We start from the raw sequence: 24,975 nt of genomic DNA on the forward strand, positions 1-24,975 counted from the left end.
GATGAAGGTAGCCAATTTAGCGGTTTATACAACGGTTTAAGAACCTTCACAGAAAAGGACACAGGCACAACTTTGTGATTAACATATGTCCAGCATGATACAAACCATGTTTATGTCCTTTTATATGGAATCCTTTTTCTCCCAGGTATGAAGGAAAAATTTCTTTCTTTCTAATAGTTTTCTCTCTTGGTTTCTGACAGCATATTTTGACTTTTGCCAAAAGTTTGAATGTTCATCTCAATTAATGAGCTATTTTCTTGATATTTTATGTCGAAATAATGTGTTATTGCTCTCTGAGTAAGTCAATTTATTTACAGACAAATCATTAATTTGACATACAAAGTCAAAATACAGAGGAAAAAAAAGCTCCCATTTTGTTGGAACAGTGTCTCTGAGGAACAATGGCAGCCATATTAGCACCAAAAACAAGACAAGCTTTTCATAGATGTTTAGTAGCACTCATAATCATGGGGTCAGTATTTCCCATCAGCCTTGATAAGTCAGAGCAAAAATGTGAGAAAGTGAGAAAAAATGCAAAACAGTAGTGAATGTCCCTTTGATGTCATTACGTATGCAAAAAGCCTTTGCACCTATAACTGTAACAGTCTTTACCATACTGTGGATACTTATGTTGTTGCACTGCGTATTTAAACCTGGAAATACGAGCAGCCCTTTTTACAAGCTGAAAACCTTGCATGTCTGGGAATATGAAGAAGCTACAAGAGCAAAAGTCTACAAATACAGGGCTTGAATCCAGTGTCCAGTGTCCAGTCGTGGATTTTGTGATGAACTGTTTATGTAACTAATAACTTTAAAACCTCTTTACCAGAGTGTGTGCTACAGGTAGTATGTGCACAATAAAGGAAAGAAAGCATTTCAGTTTTAAAACTGTAACATATTTGGATTCATGACCTGTAAAAGCAGCCCTGCATTAACACTGAATGCACTTTATCCATTACTCTCTTCAAACAATAACATCTACAAAGCCTCACTAACAACCAGATTTTATTACACTGCCTCCATTCTCTCTCTCTATAGTTAGTTACCAACCTTGCTGCACACAGACTGGCATTTTCAATGTCTGAATTAGACAAAATGGCCGGACAGGGTGAGATTAATCCCATGTTCTGTTGGCATGGCAGCTGTGGGAGAAGCAAACCCGGGTTTTGGTAAACACGAAAAATAGAGAGGGGAGACTGTGTCCTCATACACAACCTCTAGCTCCCTCTGATGGAGTGAGCAAGGAAAGGAGGAGGGGAAGGCAGAAGAAGAGGTAAAGGGAGGGACTGAGAGTGGACTAGGGGCTGGGATGGAGGAGAAAAGGAAAGAGGGGGAGAGACAGGAGAGGTCATCTTTACAAAGGTCTTCCAGTTTCCATATACTGCTCATTTATGTACTGATAGTAAACTGCTCCATCTGGTCTCACTGGTTCTCTCTCAAAAGCAGCCAGCATGGCTTTTAACACACACATACACACATACTAAAGTCCGACTGATATCAGATTTTTTTTTGCCAGTTGTCTCACTATCTTCTTCGCCTGGGTAGAGCAAAAGTATGGTCGGTCCTGATGCATCCAGGTTTAGGAAGGAATATATATAGGAATATATAGGTGAACTGCTAACGGTAGCTAGTTAACTTTTTTTTTTGGTAACTTAATGCTGATTAAGCAGCACTTCCTCCATTTCTTTTGTAAATAAGACAACATAAGCTTGCCTTTTTATACTGGATCAGCCTTCCAAGGTTTGCAAGAAGCAAACTTAGCCGCTTTCTTTTTCATGTTCCTGCAACCTTTCCAGTCATTTTCATCCAGCAAGATTGATTTGCGTTCTGTGTAACTGTATCTTAATACAAACTAACTTCATTTATGAAGAAGAACTAATGAAAAATAAGAAAAATAAGAGGTAATTAACAGAAAGCAAAACCGAAAAAAAATCTGCGTAAGTCGACGCCCATGAATCTGATCCAATTTGGAAACAAAGGTAGTGTGAAATAGCACTCACACTGAGTGATGCGATGTTGTAAACGGTGTATTTCCTCCTGTGCTACAGTAGAGAGTTTGAGTAGGTTGAACATGACCGCCTACTTTTAGAAGTTCATCTTAAGTGAAGTGCTACATCTAAAAGCTCATTTTAAAGCATAGTACTTTTGAAATTATTGGAAAAAATATTGTTATATCCCGATATTCAAAGTTTCAGTATTGATATCAGAAAGGAAAAAATGCTCTCTCTAGAAAACAGCTGAACTGAAAGCAGCCAAAAGAGGTGACTATGTGAATGTGTATACTGCGCAGGGCCTGAGGAAACACATATCGTCACTGTCAGATCAAAACCTTATATATCAATGTTAACTTCACACAAAAAAAAATCATTCTTAGCTTGTAATGGAAGTCAATGTAACAAATCAAAGAGAAATGTCTCATATTAAGTTACTTTATCTATGTGTTTAATGATAAGACCATTACATCTTGTATGAAGACACGTTACTGTACAGCGTGGAAGTGAACAATAGTGTTACAGGCCACATTAAGGGAGGTCTGCAAGGTTCAGTCTGAAGTGCAAGGTGTCCACTGCGGTTAACGAGCACCAGAGTTCTGGGGAAAGAGGTGTTAGTATGTCTAGTTGTGCTGGCTTTGATAGCTCTGAATATTCTAACAGAGGGAAGCAGATAAAAGAGGTTTGGTCAACGTATCCTACTAAATAGGCTTTGTACCAAATCTGTGGAAGACAGACTGTGCTCCTTAAGTTTCCAACCCATGTGAGAAAAGTGACAGAAGACCAATTTCATTCTCAGGCTGTTGATAGATCTGTTCTAATGAAGCTCATGATGGGATCATGCATAAAGTAAAAATTACTGTGTCTATCTGGCAAAGCAAAGTACAATAAATGCCCGTGTCAGAGACATCTACAGGTAAGCTCACTATGGCTATTGCCTTTTTGCCCAGTAGGTTAAAGGCATTTGACTGTATTGACCATTCATTGGTTCTGCAGTATTTCCTGATCTTATGTTTATGTCCAGAACTGCTAATCTGGATACAGAGTTACATAACTGGGAAAAGAGGAACAGTAGCACATGAAAGAAAGCTACACCAGGGGTCCCACAGAAAGGTTTTGCTTCACAAGTCTACTCTGATAGATCTGTTTCAGGAAATCGGACAAGAATTGGGCCGGATGAATGGAAAGGCTCGAGACTAACAGGCCATGTTTGAAATATTTAGATGTTTAGTAGGCCTGGGCAATGTCTGAAAATATTTAGCACAATATTTTCTTGTAATAAATCTGAATTCATGATACACCCAAACCTGCCCAAGTGAGTTGAGCCCATGTGCTTCATGAGTTCGACTTCCTTCACTATAGCAAAAGTGAACTGGAATTCAGCTACAGATGCCTTTGGGGAGTCATTTGAAACATTGAGACACTTGAGAGGGACAAAGAAAAAAAAAAGCTTAACATTTTCATCATGGCACGTTGCACCCTGGGAATCAGAGATGGGGGAATCTGTCCGACCATTCACTAATGGTTTATTAATAGCACACAATAACCCATTGTTGTAACAGTAAAACTGAATAAAACATTACATATCATTTAACATTATTTAGCAAACAGATTAAAATTCTATTAGTGCTCTCTAGTTCCTACTTCTCATTCTCACAGCACTTATATTCTTTTAGGTTTGGGGACTGGGTTACTTGCTGGTCATTGCCAGTCAGGCCTAAAGTGTAGTCAGATGGCTTCAGTGGACAGGGTGCAAAGGAAGAAAAAAATCATATGTGTATATATATATATATATATATATATATATATATATATATATATATATATATATATATATATATATATATATATATATATACACACACACACACACACACACACACACACACACACACCACTCACTGCCAGATCTCCTAAACTGGAGGGAGAATGTGCCTGTGAAATTGATTACTGGGATGCAACAGCCCAATCATCCTCTTCATTATCTTTCACATTTAACAAAGCGAGAAAGAATCAGAAGACTTCTCCAGAACTTTCAGTAATCAAAGCTTGGACTAATCATCATAAAAACTCTACCACATCCTGCAGTGTTAGGCTTTTAAGAAAAACAGGTAATTTATCAATGTACATCTTCTATTTAAAAGAGGCTCCTGATGTCCTCTTTTAACTTATATTGTTTTTAATTGATTTTAGTTAACATTACATTGTCCATTAGAGAAAGTAATTGCCTTTACATTCGGTGTAATTTAATTTAAATTGCAAGACGGAATGGAATAAAACTCAAATCCACGTAACACATTTGGGGCTGGAGATACCGACATCCACATCCACCAAATGATTCTACTTCCCCTCCCCTCCATTCTCCTTACCACAATGTGTCAACATATATTTCTCATATAAATATTTGTAATGAATCTTATTGATATATTTATTTTTTTGTTTGATTGAACAACTGTTTGTATCAACTAGTACCTGTTGAATCTCCTTATGTTAAAGCTTTCCTTGTGAACCAAAAGAATTAAATGTCATGTAACACACAAACAGTTCAATGCGTTACAGTAATGAGATAAAATTGCAACAATACATTATGTACAATATAGAATATTAGTGCATTATGTAAAATATACAGTACTGTACAATAAAAAAGTTACAGAGACCTGTGAAAATAAGATTTAAAAAGCTATTTATCTTATAGTGGCTGGTAGCTCCTAGTTATCATCATACCTGGTTTGACTAATTAGTATTGTGTTAAATCAGGTGTACTGGTGATAGAATTTAAAATGTATACAATGGCTTATTTTTAAAACAAGACATTCCTGACCACCACAGAGCAGGTACTATATGGGTGGTGGATCATCCTCAGATCTGCAGTCACAGACATGGAGCTGGCGTGTGTGTTGCATAGGCACAATTGGATCAGACACAGCAGTTCTTAAAGTGGCTAGCTGGTGTCCTAATTGCTCTCTTAAAATGAAAAATGTTACTAAAATCAATGAAATCAGTCAGATTTGTTTATAATTGCTCGGCATCAACGTTTGTATATCCAACAAAAAAGAAAAACATTACGCCCCTACATGCTTTAGTCATTTTAATTTTTTAAGGTTGTGCCCCAGTTTTTGTCATGCTCTTGAGAAAAACCCAGCTGCTGTTATCAATGATATGGAAATTGAACTGAATTGTGCTCGTCGATGCAAACTGCATTTGATGGGATGTTTTGTGTATGTATGCTTACTGACCAGATTGGCCTTGGAGCGTGTCTTGGGACTGCGTTCTTGCTTCTGAGTGGGCTATCATTTAGGATGTTTATGCCAGTGCATGCATGTGAAAACCTGAGTGTAGTAGGTGTAATGTGTTTTCAGAGGGAGGGAAAAAAAAGCACAATATAATTGTTTGTGTACACCTACTAGATGCCGACTGGGCCTCAACAAAAGCACGAGACAGCCTTGGCAAAACACTCACAGCATGGGCTGAGAACTGCCAGTCAGATCCACGCACACTCGCACAAACACTAAATCCCTAAATAAAGTTATAAGACAATTACTGCCGACCAAATCATACCTTTGTGAGAGCTGAAAGCACAACACTATTATTCAGCAATAAGTAATTAATGAAAACATCCCTACCTCGCTCACACAATCCCACCCCTACCCTGTCTAAGCCCTGCCATCTCACAGAGAAAGACAGCGGTGGAGGAGAGCAACAGACAGAATAATGGATGGAAATAACTGTAATAGAGTAACACAATCAGACCTCGCGTGCGAGTTTCTTTCGGAGCGCTGGGGATGTGTTACCCATAATGCCATCCCGATTTGATGAGAGACGCTAGAGCGGGAGCTATTAATGAAACGTGGAAGTGGGAGAGAACACAGATAGGCCATTACATTAGAGAGAAAGAAAGAGGCAGGGGGAGAGGTGGGGATTATGTTAGAAAGTTTGGGAGGCAGATGAATGAGGGGAGAGAGAAAGTGAGAGGCCGCACTGTTTCTGCTACTCTTGATCTCGCTAAAACCAGCCTGCACTGACCTTATTGCAAGCACCGGGGTGGTACTGATTGCAAGAGCTCTGACCGCTTTAAGGACCATTTCCATGCATGAATGAAAGAATGAATAAATGATTAAATAAATAACCAACCAACCAACCAACCAACAAACCAACCATCCAATAACAGCAATAATAGTAATAGTAAGAAGATAAAGAAGGTAGATAATGAAGTAGATGAAGAAGAAGAAGAAGAAGAAGACGAAGACGAACATTGTCATTTCTGGACAACATAACCACTGATGCAACAGCCTGGCTGGCTCCAAACAATTTAACAGCTCTGGATTCATCCTTATGTGAATGCATAAATGATGGCAAAATATGACAAACAACTTGCAACAGTTGCTAAGCAGTGATTAGGGGGTTAAGGAAAACAGCGTGAGGCATGAGATGAGTTTGATTGTCCCTGATGTTGGCAGTCTAGTCTCTCCCCTTTCGAAACATACTTGACACTATACTGTATACTACTGACGAACAGTAGCTGAAGTATACAGTATATACCAGTGCACTATGCAATACACACAATCTGCTATTTCGAACACAGCCTGCGGTTTCATTTTGGCTGAAGCATCTCTAGATAATGCCACGCCTCTTTTGCACCAACCAATTACAGGCTTTGTCAATTAGTGTGTTCATCCATGGAGTTCGCCCAGGTGCCATGTGTGCGCCACAGCGAGCAAAGCCTCTTCACTACATCTGCAGTTGACTGTTGTCTCCGCAATTATGTCATATTGAGCCAGGCGAACCTAGTTTCTGCAAACATACTGGGGCCTTAAAAAAAAAGCCAAAGAAGAAGAATCTGAAAAGGAAGCCAAAGAAGAATCAGCAAAAGAATTTCTTATTTTTGTAATTCAAATCTAAAGTGAGTTAAACAGATGCCAGCACGCAGAATTCGAAATCTTCAGCAGACGGAAGCAAAAGGCATCAGTCTTCTTTTGTTGGCTTAAAATCTGATTTGGAAAACAATCTTGACAGACACTGTAATCCTTTAAGGTGTCAGACCAGTGCAAATTATTCATGAACAGGTATAGAGTTCTTTGCTCTATTTTCTATGCCACAGAACAGTCGTCACCAACCCTGGTCCTGAAGATCTACTTTCCTGCCGAGTGTAGTTTCAAGCACAATCTACTACACCTGCTCCAGCTGAATAACTTCTTCACAAGGTCTGGATTAGTTGCATTTGTGTTAGGTAAGGTGGGGGTCATGTTAGATACAGGCTGGAACTAAACATAAAGAAAGAAAGTAGATCTCCAGGTGGAGGGTTCGTGAGCACTGCCATAGATCTGCTTTCAGTTCCCTAAAATGCCTTTTCAATAGACAGTTCTTTTGAGAACCATTTTTGTAAATGACATGTGAGGTTGAAAAAACCTAAAGAACCTCTAAACAACACAAAAGTTCCAGAAATCTTAAATCAGTATAGAAACCTAACATTCAGTGAAGGTTATTTAAACCTTTAAAAGGTTCTCAGTAAACATACAAAACTATTTCACACATGGTTCTTTAGGGAACCAGAAATTGTTCTTAAAAGACTGTAGGGACAGCATTTGTGTCCCTTTCCAAAAGCCACCGGGTCACATGATGTGTACCTAGATGTTAGTTTGTCACCGTCTGAATTCCTTCCTAATTTCACAATACTAAATCACAGTGAATTAAGGAACTTGCATGGCACACAAAGTGAAAACAGCATCTTTCTATGCATGAGCCCAGCAAATCGTACAATTCCCAAGGGCTCAATGGGTCCCTCCATACCTTATGCTCTGTGTATTAATGTGGCAAGGGGCACAGCCATGATTAATTACCATTAAATATTGCACCCAGAGACTGCACTAAATGAGCTGGGCCCTAATTAAAAAGGAGGCACCGTGCTACTAATCAACATGGCCTTTCTACTCCACTCAGCATGCAATTCCACACAGACTGAGTTCACAGTCAGCCAATACTGACGCTTACAGTGGGCAGAAAGAAAGAGGAAAGTATTTTGACTGGTTTCCACAGACAATAATCAATACATCTGTTGATTACTTGCACAAGTCCTTTAGCTTACGTTCTCTCTCCCTCTCTCCCTCTCTTTCTCTCTCTCTCGAAGCATGTTGTAATGTGGTAAGACAGTGAGACATTTCGGTCGTTGTGTCGCCCATCCGCTCCTGGGGTTGCCGGGAGCGATGTGACCTCACGCAGCAATCTCGTCAATCCAGCACCCCCACGTCTGCCAACTCTCCATATGTACACATTCACACACAGTCAAACTGTTTGTCAGCTTGAATTACTAATGCAACATTCTCATCTATTCATAGGCAGTTCATAATGAGGGAATCAACACAAATGACCAAAAGTGGCGCTCGGCTTGCAAAGTATAGTGCTGAAAATTAGAGAGGAAGGATCTCCCATCGGCCAGAAGACACGTCCGCAAGTGTAAGTATTCTGTGAATTTTTGCTCACTGCTGATTTGCTTCAGGAAAGTGTCATTGCTTTGAATAAAGCCATTTCTTTGTATAGTAGGGCTTCACAATAAGAACGGAATACTGCCGCTGCTGTAACACTGTTACTAGTGGTGTCAATGATAATGTGTTATTAATGTGTTAACATGATAAATGAATAATGCCAACAATTTTTTTTAATGTTGTAAATGCTTTTTCCAAGTTTGACCTTTCAAACCATGTGGTTCCAGCCTGAAGTCAAGCTGCTAATGCACGATGGTAGCCCTCTCGTTCAAATATTTCCAGCTATTGTCATGCCTGTTTTCTCTACACGCATCTTGGCAACATTTTTGGGCAATCATTTCCAGTCATACAAGTTCAGGCTCCTGTCTCTTTGAATGAGGAGAGACCTATAAAACTGAAAATCCACACTAGAATTTCAAATACGTATCTGAAATCACTGATAAAATTTGACAAAAAAAGCATAAATTATTTGTAGTGTATAGCTAAAATAACACAAACATCTCCACAACAAGGGGCATCTTTTTCCACTTGTGGCTTAAACAGCTTGCTGCTAGGCTCATTTTCTTAAAGGGCAGGACTTTTCTTGTACACAGACACCATGTTGAGTGTTATGAGCTTTCCCATTCATATTTCAACCAGTGACCTGTCCCTTTGTCTCACATCAACAAACAGCTGTAGTAATAAAGTAAAAAGGTCCAATTCACCTCAAAATAAGATGTAATGTAGAGAAAATCACTTGACAGCTCTAATTGCTAAAAACTGCAATTGCGATGTGCTTTGTAATATACTCAAAATGCGTTGTGGAATCAATGTGACACACTGGCCTGAATTATTTTGAACAAAATTGCTGGATTTTTGAAATACACAGTCAGATTAGTGAATGGTCATATTGCTGACAACACACAGCAATAACAGTACAGCAAAGGCAAATACTGCAAGTGCTGCACCATTGTATATACTTATTACTGTGACATATTTCACAGCAACACGTTTGGATTAGTAAACCAACACTCCCTCCCACTCAAAGACAGTTCATAATGAGAGACTAATCACAATCTCACTCTGGTATGACTGTTAAAGTAGCATTTTACTAGCAAAGCGCAGTGCTGCTGAAAAGAGAGCCTATTTCTCCTGTGATGGGAGAGAGTTTAAAATCATTAGAAGTGGAATATGAATGAATATGTAGTAACATAATAGCTGAGAGAAGAGAAGAAGAGCGATTTCTTGATAAAGAAAAAAAAAAAAGCTCAAGAATACAGGAACACAAGAGATGAGTCGGGAAAAAAAAGAAGAACAAATGACAGAGAGAGAGAGAGCGAGAGCGAGAGCAAGAGAGAGAGAGAGAGAGAGAGAGAGAGGGAGAGAGAAAGAGAGGGAAAGAGAGAGGGAGAGAGAGAAGGAGAGAGAGATAGAGAGAGAAAGAGAGCTGCTGGCGTTCTAGTCAATAAACAGCATGTTTTAGAACATGAAATGATGATGAATTCAATGTAATCAGTCTCTCCAAGCAGGACTGGGAGCGACACAGCGCAGCTGTGAAGAAGCTCCAGCAGGGAAGTGTCCAGTAGGGCTAGGTATGGATAGCAACTTCACAAAACAATACGTACCACAACAGAGGCATGATGATAAAACACAGAAAAGCACAGTATATATACATACTGAAATAGTTTTTTTTTTTTCAGGGTCATGATCAGTTGACATTATTGAGGAGGGTGATGTAGAGAAAATAACTTCACAATACGTGAAGACATTTTCAAGATGCACAATATATATCATGACTTATATATATGTATACAATATATGAAACCAAAGAACAAAAAAAAAAAATAAATAAAAAAAATAAATAAATAAAAAACACTTTAAATATACAATCAAAAGCTTTAAAGCTACACTGTGCAAGATTTGGGGATTTGACTTCAAAAGAAATAAAAATTACTTTTTTTCCCCTCTCAAAACTAAATGATGTTTCCTTAACCTCATAGTAATCATACATTTATTACATTTTTTTTTAAATACAACTTTTATATAAACGTGTGGATCACTATTATCCAACAACAAAAACTAAATCAACTCGAATCAACTTGAAACATTTTTCAGGGGATGAAATTCCAGGAATACAGCAATCCATATGAAATTTCAGTATTAATTAGATCACAGAAATTCAGTAAATGTGTCTAGATTAGATTTGGCCCCATCAATCAAACAACAACAAAACAAAAATAACAATGATTACAGCACTTAGTGTTAATCATGACTGTATCATTATCATACAAATAGTGGAAAATAATGATATAATTCATATGATATAGTTCATATTGTCCACCCCTTCTAGAAATATGATTACTAACATCCATTCTGTTGTGAGTCTTGCATTTGGTACTAATAGCAGGTAGGAACACTACATGTCAGGGTTTTCCAAGTGCATGCTATTGTAATCAGAAAATCCGACTTTCATGAAGACAAACATTTCTGAAAGTGTGTCTGTCAGACAGTTTTATCTGTGGTTTTTCAGAAGACCAGTGGAATGAATGCATGATCAATAAATGCTCTTCAGCGCGAGAAAGCAAAGCCTTTGACTCAGCCTTTATTTGTTTCATATCTGATATAGAATGGTATACAGCACAGTGTATACTGAATAAATACTGGCCACAATGAACAGACATGCAGGGGATGGCTATAGTACTGGATTTCATCATAGGTTACTCCCATAGGCTTCTAACAGTAGTCATTGTTTATACACTGGTTAATCTAAATACTTCTGTTCAATGACTCGCTCATTTCTTTACTTTATTCCATATTTAATATGTGTATTCAGTGTCATATATTCTATTTTTGATTCATGTTGCTCGTGCTGTATTACTGTTTTGCTATCCGGCGTCGACCAGGGGAGAACAGGAGTTTTCTTTGTCACTGTCACCCTTGGTTTGTGTATTTGGGGCTTGGACCAAGATTTTCTGTGAAGCTGGTTTGTGACAACGGCCATTGTAAAATGCGCTTTATAATTAAATCCTGAATTTAACTGGGCAGTAGACTGGACTAAACAAGTGAGGTGGAGAGAGAATAAATGGAGAGGCGTAAAAAAAAAAAAAAAAATCTAACCAGAAAGAATAGTTCATTAGTCACTTCATATGATCATACACACCACCAGCGCCGAGCAGATCCACACTGCTACACTAAATTCAGTCCTATCTACATCCAAAGCAACACTGCATCTATACACAGCAAGAAACAGCTGTGCTGGTCATTGGCTTTCCGGTCAACAAACGACATATCAGAGTTTTGGATGTGGAGAGTTGGGAGAGCTACATTGTGTCTCCTACAGCTGCGACACTCTTACACTCACACCAAGAATATTTCAGCCTCACTGCATGCAATATCTGCAGCCAACACAGCATAGTGTGCGCTCACAGCACGGCATTAGGTAATGAACACAGCACATACACCAATCAGCAAGGAATCAGGAAGGTAAGGCTGACTGTGTGTGGCACTCCTGGAGAAAGGCTAATCTGGAGTAGAATCCATTTCCTTTGCTGAATGGAGGTGCTTTACTAGACACTGATGGGGAAAAATATCACAAACCCTCATGCAGGGTTTGAAGAGAAGGACCAAGAACCTAGGCTTGTGAGATCATGTGCAATATACCACCGTGCAATCATACCTTAGCCATCACTGATAGACAATACCATTGTGGGGGCGTGTTGGCAGGTGCCACCAGCACCGAGTGCGTTTTCAGAGCAGACAGGAAAAAAAAAAGAGCTAGGAATTTTGACTGAGAGGCTGCTCCTGACGTAGACTCACAGAACCAGATGTGATCTCGTAACATAAATACAAACTTTTTGTGCTGCACTACGTCAAAATTCCGGAAGCCATTACACCTCTCTGGACAATGCCTGGCATTGGGCATGGTGATCTCAGGCTCATGAATGGCTGCTCCAGAGCATCCCATTCTATTAGCAATGCTGTTCTATGGAGATCATGCAAGCTGCGCAACTGAACACCTGTGGCGGCAATATGTACACATTACATTAGTTGAATTCGCTAATTAGAAGAGGTGTCTGGATACTTTAGGGCATTACATTGTTATGCTACACAAAATATAATGTGAACAGACAGAAGTAAAAAAAAATAAAAAAATAAAAAAATAAAAAAAAACACATAAACCAACAAGGTTCCAAAAGACACTAAGCTGGCAAGTTAACATGCTTAAAAATAAGAGCATGTGTCCACACTTTACGAGTGTTCAGTGAGAGCAGATGGTGACAGACACTAACAAACAAACCACACATGTTTTCACACAGCACGGGGGCCTATGATCTTACCCTGTAAGCAAGTCACACACCATGTGTCTTAAGAGCGGTGTTATTCTAAGCCATTATTTCAGACTCACTCCAGCGTAATTCTAAAGTGGAACAGATTGTGATTAGGAGTAGGCATGGTTATGCCAACACACGGGTATCCAAACTCATCTTACTATTTGTTCAATTAATCAGCTGTCTGAATAAGGCATGTATAGCTTAAAATACAAAAAAATAAATAAACTCTCTCTTATTTTAATTTATCGGTAACATTTTATAATGCTGTACATAGCAACATGTAACTATGAATGGACTGAGCATGCTTTATTTTGCATTTTATTTGCATTAACATTTAAGTCACTACTCTTAACTACCACATCATACTGGTTAATTTCTCAGTAGGCAAATTACTATTATTATCACTATTAACGAGGACTGTTAAGCAATTAAAAGTTTCAAAAGGTTAAAAGTATATGTATATTGCTAAGTCTCACATGCTTCCTGGAGAAATGCTAACTAATGTAAAGTAATCTCAAGCATGTGTGCTTATTTCTGTATTTTCTTCTTCATTGTAATGATAAACAATTGTTAGAGGGTAAAAATGGGAACTGGCATTTGTAAACCAATTAGATGAAGCTGCAGCTGAAATTCAAAATCTTCACTTCCAAGAAGTTTAGCTCTTTCCTGATATATTTGTCATCTCTGTTCACTGTTACATGTATTAAAGCAAACAGCTTATTAGGTGCTGCCAGATATGTCTTCAGACACTCATGGAAACACAAAGACAATACATGAGCACGTGCTAATTTCAAGTGATAAACCTTCCATGTTACCGGTTTTCAACAACATAAAATATATAATTATATTTTAGTTGTTTTTGGGACATTGAATTTTACTCGTTCAAAAAAGCAGGTATTGACAGAGCAAAAATAGTTCAAATACCCATTTAAATGCCCTCATTAATGCTGAGCTGTTACTATTCTTAAATTTCGTGCTGAGGTGGTGTTTATTTGAGTGCATACCTCGACTGGCTCTGTCCACATGTTGCAGGTCGTCCGCAAATCTAAGAACATCAGGATATTTCTCCTCACACACCTCAGCGAGAAAGTGCAGCAGAGTGGACTTCTGATCAGCTGACTTGGTGTCCTTCAGCTAAAAAGGAAATAAAAGGACAAGCAGATTTTTAAAAAATTAGCCAAATGCTCCAAAACTTTATCAGACTTTGTTGAAAACTTCTGAAATGCACATGATTTGCTTAAAATTTGGAACACACAAGCTCAAACGCAGCTCAATCGAGACTTGAAGAGGAAGCATCTTATCCCATGGGCTAGAAGCCACTTTTGAAATTGCCTTCGTCTCAAAAACTGTTCTGTGAATACTGTCTCACTGCTGACTTCCTTCAGGAAAGGCACATACTTAAGCATGAAGCCACTGCTGTGTATAGTGTTGATATTAAGTATAACTGTAGCATCATCAGAAAGATGGCAGTATTTGATGATTTTGGTATTTATCAGTATTTAGACAAGTACATTACTATTCAAAAGTTTGGAACCACTGTTCAATAATATGTTTAAAGGAAAGAGGCAAAGTAACTTAAAATGGCTGGTTAGTATGTGGTTTACATACTAAGTATGCTGCTACGTACCGTAATAGCTAGTCCAGTAAAAGATTCATTAAGTTTTAAAGGAATGTGATCTCTAACTTACTAAAATTTCAGCTATATTAGCTGACAAATTCAGTTAGCTAGAACACTTGCCATTCAAATAACGTTAGCCTTTTTTCTTTAAAAACAAGGTTATTCTATAAAGGCTCGATTTTTTTAAACTGTACTGAACCTGATGCTGCTGCAAGCCCAGATATCATTGTCGAAATAACTGCGCAGGACTGTAGCAAAACTGACAATCAAAGTCACACATGTAAGTGTGGAAATGAAAGGCTTCCTTTATTTACTGCATTAATGTTTATGATACTCATTTATTAGTTTTGTTACGTTTCTCTGGTTGAAATTTCACAAGTCTTAAGTCCAAATCGAGTAACGAGTCAGCCAAGGGTGAGTCCAAGTCAAGTCATGAGTCAGTCAGCATATAATTTGAGTCCATGTCGCTGACTCAAGTCCTCATCTTTGGCAAGATATGTCCAGACTTCTTCCTTTTCCCCAGAAAAACTTGAAATATAGAATAAAATCTTAAATGACCTTCTGGTCAACTAGTTTTTTATTTCAAACTATACTATGTAAGCTAGTGTTAAATAAAATGCTAGCAATTAGTGATGACATGTGAATCCAAAATTCAGTGTATCACTGAAGCACTGATGAAAAAGTGAGCCTTTTGAATTTCATGATGAACGACCCAATAGAAATGGTCCAAAAATACCTGGAAAAAAATTCTTGTTCCACTAACGTATATTCAAAGTTAAGTACATTTTCCCTGCTCCTAGAAATCTACCGTTTTGGAGATGCAAGGTTTTGTTCCGACAGCAACAATATGGAGTTACACAAGCACTGGTCAAAACACTGTGTTAATAACAACTAGAAAGATACTGAAGGACAAATGACTCAGCTGGAACTACTATTCCACTGTTAATCACTCCCTCCCCTGATTCGCTTCTCTGTACTCAAAAGAGAGTAAATATTTATGGGGAGAGAGAGAGAAAGAGAGAAAAGGGGGAGAGACAGAGAGAGCGAGCTTGCAAGGAAAACAGCATCTTGAAAGAAGCCATCGGCAGCAGCCTCCTTTTGTGCCTGACAAGTTAATTTGATAGCACGCTCTGAAATTGCGGCCAGATTGGAAAAGCAAGATGTTTTCATTGTCAATTATGATTACCATTCAGCAATACGGATACGGGCCTTTGTAAAGGCCGAGGTGCCCCGGAGAGACGAGGGGGGAAAAACAGAATGCAAAGAGCATTTGATTAGGAGCGATAGCTCAAACGTTATTAAGCTCAGCGGGGTTGTGTGCTCTTCTGATTCTGACACACTGATCACCTGGTGAGATTCCTCGTATCGGCAAAACCATCGGCAAAAGAGATCAGGGAGAAGGGAGGGAGGGAAGGAGAAAGAGAGGGGAGGAAAAAAAAAGAGAGAAGGCACAGAGAACAAATGAAAATTAAATTTCTCTTTCTTTCCTTTCTAGATTGCTTTCTTTTAGAGTGGGTGTGCTCTGATGGTGGCTTTTGTAGTTGCACAAACACCCAGTGCTCATGTTTTCTGTCAGTGAGGAAATTTGGAAGCAGAACTGTGGGACAACACTAAATTAGGCTCTGTTGCTCTAACACAGCGCCCAGTGGGAGAGGCCGGGTGTAGGCCATGTGTTAACTTTAGGGGAAAAAGAAACAAACAAACAAACAAACAAAAAGTATGTTCTTTTCACAAACAGTGAGAGTGCAAAAAACAAAACCTATCCAATCCAATCATTACAACAGCATTTCCTCATCTAAACAACACAAAAAGGCCACTCCAACAGTGTTCATGGAGGTCACGTTTCTCAGCTGACGAAGGCCTTGCATGGCCTCTCTTCCCTTTTCCAGTGCACCACGATTTCTGTGCAATTGGTCTTGACCTTGTGAGCCACTGACAACAAAAGGCTTTGAGTAAGAGCAACAAACATAAACATCTCAAAGAAAATGTGTCAATGAGAACTAAATATTTCCTTCAGAGGCAAGATCACAGAAGAAGTCACAAAGGAACGTGGCGGAAAAGCTCAGATGACTCCTTTGAAGACTAAACAGGCGCCGAACACGACCCAGAAGACGAACTCTGTACACGTGTGACAGGTTAAACTTCCCACAACAAAAACAAACAAACTAACTAACCAAAAGATCAACACAGGCATTGAAAGAGAACATCAGGACAGGCCCTCAGGCGAGCAACTTGAAAGGCGGGGAATGGCACACATTCTTTGTTGCTCTCCGCCCATCAGCAGCAGAACATCTGTCTCGATCTCTCCCATCTTTCTGTACTCGTTTGTCGACGGAAACAAATCCCTCCATCATTTGAGATGCACAGAGAAGCGAGAAGGTAGATGAATGCAGATAAACAGCCAACAGTTTCTCACCTCGACATGGATAGCATGGCATCTGAAAAGCAGGCACGATGTGGAGTTGGAATACATCTACAGTCAGAACTTTCTTGTTTCAGTCTCTCTGAAATAATACCAGGCATTACATTGCCCAGTGGTATACTGGTATTGGTGTCACACAATGATACTTATTTTCAGTTCAGCGGTAAATAGATAAAAACCTATCTGTAAACTTATCTGCAATGTGTATAACTTACTGGATGTTTCAAATTATTTTGAAGGAAGAGTTGAAAAATTCTGAAAACTAAATAAATGGCACGTTTCCTGTTTGAAAACCTATCCTGTTAGCATTTGCTTTAGTGTAATTTTAGTAGAAGCAAAAGAGAACAAGAGTTCAATAAGAACAGAGTTCAAAAAGAATAAGCATATACAGAGCTGAAAAATATTTTAACCTAATTCGATAAAGCTAAAAATTCAAATATTTAAAAACAAGAATGTCATTCAACTAGAGTGGATTAAAAAAAAAATAGTTTTGGGCCTCTGTGGCTTTGATGGACACCAGGAGACATGGCGGTCTCTCAAGCATGATAGTGTTAAATTAAAATGATATCTCAGCAAAGAAAACAGAATCAGGCCACCAGAGGCACATTAGATGTGAAAGCCGATAGGTGTCGAGGGGGCAGGGGCGGCCCATCCTTCCCTCTGCTTCAAAAAGAACCATCATCCTATGCACATCTTTCAATGAAAAGAGAGAAGAGAGACAATACAACGCTTTCGTTTGATACAAGGCACTTCTAATGACCCTGGGGCGTACGTGTGTTTGTGCAATGTCTGCAGAACGTTACCTTTACTTTTTTTAGAAAACCATGAACTTTTTTAATGAGTCCCATCTGCCAACATGGCATGTAAAAAACAACTTCAAGTGTTAGTAGTTTGGCTCTCTGTGAAATGGCCCCTTTTTGTCAAAAGGTCATGTTGACCACCAGACTCTCAGTAGCAGAGTCTGTTTTTCACTAAATGTTTTACAGCTCTAATCTGAGCAGAAGAAAACTTTTTTGGTCATGCAAGTCCGACACAGCTAGCGTGTTCTGTGGTCGAAAGTAGTGTTTAAGCCCCTTGAAAACCTTGATTGGAATACAATATTAAGTGATGGGCAATTCAGTCTAATATAATATTCAATTTTCCACAATATTATTCGATTAATATTTGACAAACGGAAGGCAGGTAGGCCCGGCCAATCTCAGGAAGGATCCATCTCACACTGCACACAGATTGCTCTCACCGTTCCCATCTGGAAGACAGGAGCATCCAGGTCAAGTCCTCCTGACTCGAGCAGATTCTTCTCACAGACTGCCAAGCAGATCTGCTTTGTGGTTCTTCACACATTCTGACCGCATTACTACCTCAGCTGAACTCTTCACTTTCGTCTCTTGCACTCTGCACCTGTTCACTTTACAGTTCACTTTATACACACAGGACACTTTATTCTGTACACACTGCCCACACTTTTGACATTGTTACCTGCTGCTAAAGACTATTAATACTATTATTATTCAGTGTGCACCCATAATACAAATAACCGTTACTGCTGAGGACTAAGAGAAGAGTTGTACTTCTCTCTACTGTCCTGTAATCAAGGTTGCATAGTTCAGTGCAGTGGTCACCAACCCAGCTACTGAAGATCTACTTTCCTCAAGACTTTACATCCAACTTTGATTCAACAGTTCTGATCCAGATCACTACTCCACCTAAATAGATCAGGTAAGCCAGATCTGGGCTGCAGCTGAATTTCAGAGGAAGGTAGACCTCCAGAAGCAGGACCTGTGACCACTGTTTTAATGTAGAGTAAATGTAAAGTTTATCACCTGTATTTATTGTATTGGGGACTATATTCCATTCCTCACTTAACAAATGCCTTCGATGAAAAATAATGGCAATAATGTTGATTTTTACTTGAAATTAAAAAAACACTTGCACTCCACCTGTACAGTACTCCATTTAGAAAGGATTGTTAACTTGATATCTGATATCGTGATACAGTTGCAAAATATACGGAAAGTACCACTACTTTGTCCTGTGCAGTTCAAAATCATCAGGTTCTAACACTACAACTACTAAAAAGCAGATGTTCTTCTAGCAGCCCATCCGCCTCTTCCTCTAATAAAGTCCAAAATGTGAACGTGTTTGTCAGTGTGGAGCTCCTTTGTCAGGTGCTATAGGAGACTTATTAGACAGAGAGGCATTTCATTATCAGCCTGAGAGGAGACCGGCCTGGCTACTCCGCTGTAATGCGGTAATGACCATTTTCAGAAGAGCTGAGACATAGCCCAAAAGGGAAGAGTAGGCAAGAGAAAGAGAGAGAGAAAGAGAAAGAGAGATGGGAGGGAGAGAAACTGCAGAATGAGCAGCGGGTTGCCATGGTTGCCTAGATAAACCCGCTCATTTGGAGTGGTAATTAAATTCTCCTTTTTGTTTCTATTTTTCTCTTTCATTTTCCCTACACACCTATTCTCCCCCAAAACTCTCACACCTGCATTCTGTAGCTTTTTACAGGGTAAAATAATCATGTTCTGCACCTCTGACAGTAGCTAACATGAAGAAAATAAAAAATATGCCTCAAAGCTTGAAAGGGTAAAAAAAAAAGGATAGGTGGGTCACTGAAAGATGCAAGGCAGCCTCCTACTCAATGAAATACGTGCAAAGAAATACAAGTTACGTAATGCACAAAAGAAACAATCAGACTGCTTCAATCAGATTAGTATTAGTTTTCAGTTACTCACCCCCACTCTTCACCCACCTATACAATTATACAAATTTTGATGACTGGAAGGGAGAAAATCTCTAAACGTCGTTACATAGGTAAGCAGAAGAGCAAACACACCCACACACTCACAAAAACAAGTCAGAATTATGTAATTTTTTTGATGTTTCTTCTGGAGTGGATGAAAAAGCCATAAAGTAGTTTTGGGCCTCTGTGGCTTCAATGGACACCACAAGACATGGCGGTCTCTCATGCCTGATAGTGTTAAATTAAAATGATATCTCAGCAAAGAAAACAGAATCAGGCCACCAGAGGCACATTAGATGTGGAGGCCGATAGGGGTCGAGGGGGCAGGGGAGGCCCATCCTTCCCTATGCTTCAAAAAGAACCATAATCTTACCCACATCTTTCCATGAAAAGAGAGAAGAGAGACAATACGATGCTTTCATTTGATACAAGGCACTTCTAATGACCCAGGGGCGTACGTGTGTTTGTGTGCACTGTCTGCAGAAGCAGCCCGAGCCGAGCTGTATATGACTATGCCAGACCAACAGATAAAGGATAAAAACTCATATTTCATGCATGGAACAAATAGCTGCAGCAGCACACAAAAAAGCACTGCATTGTTCCGTATTGATGTTTTGTTTTGTGTAAGTCGGAAGACACTTGTCTGTAGAAGAACGTCTGCAAGAAACTTGAAGCTGGAGAGAATGCCATGATAATGAGTCATAGCCTTCTGGGGCCATGATTGATTGTGAGGGAGGGGGAAGAAACACAAAAGATACCCACCTTGCAGAGGGAGCTGAGGTCAAAGCCGAAGGACTGGGCGTTGCGCGAGCCGGCATTCATGAAGTTGCCCATCAACAGCACCAGCTCAAGCAGCTTGCTGAAGGCTTTGCTCTTCCTCACCTCGTCACAAGCTGCATTCACCGCTAGGATGTCTGGCCGCAGGTGACTCACCTGCTCCTCAAACTGCAGCTTAAAGAGGATGGAGTTCAGCCTGGGCCTCAGCCGCTTTACATCACTCATCTGCAGAGGGGAGAGAGAGACAGATAGAGAGAGAGGTTAACGTTTGTACAGTCATGCATGTGCACTAGAGACACAACAGTTAATTGTCAATTCTATGGTAAAGTTTTGCAAATGATCACAAATTATTCTACAGAGCTAAAATTATGCCTGCAAAATAAATTCTGTAAATCACAATCCCTACAACTGACAACTGATTTATAAAAAGCTCTGTCATTTGGGTTTATGTTATACACATAACATAAGACCCTCCCCCTGCCTGCTCTAATAAGATGGACCCAGATGCCTAGTTTTGATTGTTGACAGGTTTCCATGAAAGATGATAAATGAGAGACCAGAGGACACATCGGCGATACAGTTTTAAATTACAATATACAAATGTGATTTTTCGATGTATTCTGAAATCACTTCTTAAAACTCATTTAGTCTTTACAAAGATTCTGACATTTACCAATGTTTTCTTATTTAGGATTTGTTCCTAGGTAAGAACAGAATCTACACACGCTCAAGAGTACAAAGGTGCAAACAGTTCTGAGGTTTAAGAACATGTATCTAATGTAGACTTTTTCCTAGGATCTTTATCAAGAACAAATTTAAGAATGAACATAGGAAGATATTGGTGTGTCGTGAATCAAAACACTTTACTATACAGCAAAAATAAGGAGTCCCTAAATTTGTCTTATATAACGAGGTCCAGAATCAATTAGATGTTTGATTTTTTTTGCATTAAAATGTTACAAATCAATCTACAGAGTTCTAATTATGTACTAGATAAGTGTGGCTCAAATAAACAAAGACTTCTAAACTGAACTTCTAACAAACGCCCTATAACAAAATAAACCTCAAAAATTTCAACCTCTAGAATTTATAATTGGTTTGTGAAAAGCTGAGTCATTTGTGCACAGGTGTTGTATAACATAAGCCACTACCCCTCCCAGCCTACTTTACTCTGACACAAAGGTTCCCAACCCTGGTCCTGGAGTACCCTCTGCCCTGCATATCTTTAAAACACTCAGTTTAACCCAGGAAGGGCACGCTAATTAACTGATTAGATTGGATCAGTTGTATAGGGAACAGGGAAAACACCAATATGTGCAGGGTTGGAAACCACTGCTCTGATAGGATGCACCCAGATACCTAGTTCTGATCATTGACAGGGGAAAGATGTCAAAAGATGATAAAATAGGGACCCTCTGAAGAGGCCAAGTGGTGAAATGGCAATACTATTTTAAATTAGTTTTTTTCCAGAGACAAACACAAAACAAGCCTGATCAACGTCAGTTATGAATCTGACTAAATTGTACAGAAATAAACAGAGATACTCTATATAATCTATGCACACATGACAGTGTGACTATTCCTAGCTTTGTTTGATGAGAGAAGAGCGGACTGAAGCACAATGCCTTATGCCACACTAAGGCCTAAACCCAAAACACGCCAAAAAAAGGAAACACACCAAATCTAACTTCAACATTCAACTTTTTCTAGAGCCTCCACTTTACAGCTTTTCTCTTCTCCCCACCAACTCCCTCCGAAATTACTTTTAGTTGTGATGTGCATGCTGCTTTTGGCTTTGGCATTTTAAAAAGCTATTTACGTAAGGGAAGGCCATGGTTTTTTGTGTTGCTAGGCAATGGTAATGGATGTTGGCAATGCTGCGATCGGGGCTGCGTCTGCCGGAGTTAATTGGTGTGTGAGCATCCGTGGGGGGAAACGGGCGAGAGGCGGCGTCGAATTACGGCCGTTACGCAATTACCGCAAATTGGGAAATATTGCGTTCTAAACGCAGGGGGCTCCGGAGCGGCAGCTATGCTGACGGAACGCCCTGTGGACACGGTGAGGGCGAGAGGAAGAGCTCTCTGAGGGCACAATTATATGAAGTGTGTGGGGGGGGGGAGAGATACAGACTGGTGACAGCCGTTCGAAGAGCAGATGATGTATTATTGGTTTGTTGGGAGCCCTACGGCTTACTTTATCTTACGTGGCATGCAAGTGTGAGCGTGTGCATGCGTGTGATGGACGGCGAGGGATCGGGGCCTAATTCGTCACAATGAAAACAGATTGGCAATAGTGCATCCAGCATGTAGATAAGTAACTCAATAAGGACAAATGATTAATATGTCTGGAGCCATTCCCCATAATCAGATATTATTGTCTTCTCAGTGGATGCTAAACATTAAAGCTGCCACCGAACTGATACAAGCATCCAAACAGACAGCAAGTAAACACAATGTACATAGACAGCGAGTACACAACAATAATAAATCATCTGTGAAGTGTAATTTAAGGGCAGCAATCCCAATTTCTGCTCTTGGTGGGAAAGAGGAACGTTCCCGGCAATGCAAATCTTCACCGGACCCCATCGCCCTCGCGCATTCGAATGAGAACGACAGTGGCTCAGAGCAAGTCTAGTTCTGAGCAAAACGAATCGGCCCTGTCAAGCTGCTTAGCCCAATTATGACTAACAAAAAATTCTACCCCCCAAGACGTACCTTTACGCTCACGCGCACACACACATAAACACAAATAAATGAGAGGGCATTAGCACAAAGGGCCGCTTCTTCCTGCCACAAATAAGCGACACGAATGCTGCAGGAAGAATCGAACCCAGACGAAAACAGAGGGTAGAAATGGAAGAAAATGGGGCAGAGATAAATGTCTAATTTATGTGTGTAAACACTCTGCCAACTTGTTACAAGCATCCTCTGCGCGTGTCACACGGCATCTAATCTGCGATGAAACAGACTCCAATTCAAAGCTCTCGCAACCATAAATGTTTGAGGAGGATTAGCACCACAGCACGCTCAGAGAGAGATACATGGAATTTTTTATCAGCGTGCCTTTGCTGCACGGGAGAAAAATACGACTCAGATGAAGTTTGCCGTTGCGGTTTTCAGGCTGATTGTCTGTACCTGAAAGTTAAAAGTGTAAAAGATGTAAAAACAAAAGACCACAACCCCCAAAAAAAAACACACTTGCAAAGGAAGAAAACAGGGAATCCTACAAACATGCATGTTTCATGTTTGCGACGTGTCAGGATGTTGAGATATTATATTCAAAAAGTTATTGTTTGCTCAGAAAAGCACTAATATTAGAACAAATGCAAATAATATTAATACAACAAGTATAGAAAATCAAATCAGGTGAGTTGGTGATGCAATGCAATATCCATTGAGAACAAGATTGGGACCTAGTCTTTTTTCTTCTAACCAGCTCACATCAACCACTATATCTTTTTTTAACAATTGTTTCATTTTCTTGTCTGACCAAAATGTGACCATCATGAATACAGAATAACGGACACACCCTCAAAACCTGCCTCCCCACCCACCACTTCAAACAGGGGAAAACATTTTTAAAACAATTGGCTCAAGTGTCGAAGACTTTCACACAGTACTGTATTTACCAAATTACATACACCGATCAGGCATAACCTTATGACCATATAATATATAATATGTCCTAGTTTTTACGCTCATTGTCCATTTTATCAGCTCCACTTACTATATAGGTGCACTTTGTAGTTCTACAATTACAGACTGTAGTCCATCTGTTTCTCTGCATACTTTGTTAGCCCCCTTTTACCCTGTTCTTCAGTGGTCAGGACCCCCATGGACCCTCACAGAGCAGGTACTATTTGGGTTGTGGATCATTCTCAGCACTGCAGTAATGCTGATGTGGTGGTGGTGTGTTAGTGTGTGTTGTGCTCAAACCAGTGCAACACACACTAACACACCACCACCACATCAGTGTTACTGCAGTGCTGAGAATGACCCACCACACAAATAGTACCTGCTCTGTGAGGGTCCACGGGGGTCCTGACCACTGAAGAACAGGGTGAAAGGGGACAATGAGTGTAGAAACAAGGATAATGTTATGCCTGATCTGTGTACATACAGACCTGTTCAAAAGTCACAAGCATCTGGGAATATATGTAAAGTAATTTATCTGGGTTGTTTAATTATTATTATTTTATTTGTTTAAAAGACTTTAGAAAAAATACAAATAAACGATACACTGTGATTGTATAAGTGTGTTAGCTTATATTTATGTTTATTTGTATTTATTCTAATGTTGCATGGTCTTTTTACACACAAAACATTTACTGCCTACACATTTGCTTTTAAACAATTTTCTTGGCTGCCTAAGATTTTGGTACAGCAGTGCACATGTCTAACTCTAAATTTAACCCTACCCTCAGCCTCACTAATCAAAGTTATAACTTATATTTGTTATAAAATAAAATGTAGCCTTTTAAGGTCCTATATCATGGAAAAATGTAAGTTTTTTTCACTTTTTAATTATGTTGTATGTGGAATGTAGTATATAGAGTGTTATTAAAGTTTCAAAACGCACCCTGCACTCCCCAGTTCACAGTCCATAAATGGTAAGCAAGCTGCAACATCAGTC

The 24,975-nt window shown here is 39.4% G+C and overlaps 1 protein-coding gene across 1 annotated transcript in view; it reads right to left on the reverse strand.

The window, feature by feature from the left end:
- Positions 1 to 24,975, reverse strand: part of diaph3 (diaphanous-related formin 3) — a 433,509-nt gene that overhangs the window by 153,279 nt on the left and 255,255 nt on the right. The window contains exons 22-23 of the mRNA XM_036586844.1: positions 20,329 to 20,568; positions 13,785 to 13,914 (exon numbers count right to left, since the gene is read on the reverse strand). Coding sequence (XP_036442737.1) covers positions 13,785 to 13,914; positions 20,329 to 20,568 — 370 coding nt within the window. The remainder of the gene's footprint in view (positions 1 to 13,784; positions 13,915 to 20,328; positions 20,569 to 24,975) is intronic.

The sequence above is a fragment of the Colossoma macropomum genome, unplaced genomic scaffold (assembly GCF_904425465.1).
Source record: "Colossoma macropomum unplaced genomic scaffold, Colossoma_macropomum, whole genome shotgun sequence".
Classification (NCBI taxonomy): Eukaryota; Metazoa; Chordata; class Actinopteri; order Characiformes; family Serrasalmidae; genus Colossoma; species Colossoma macropomum.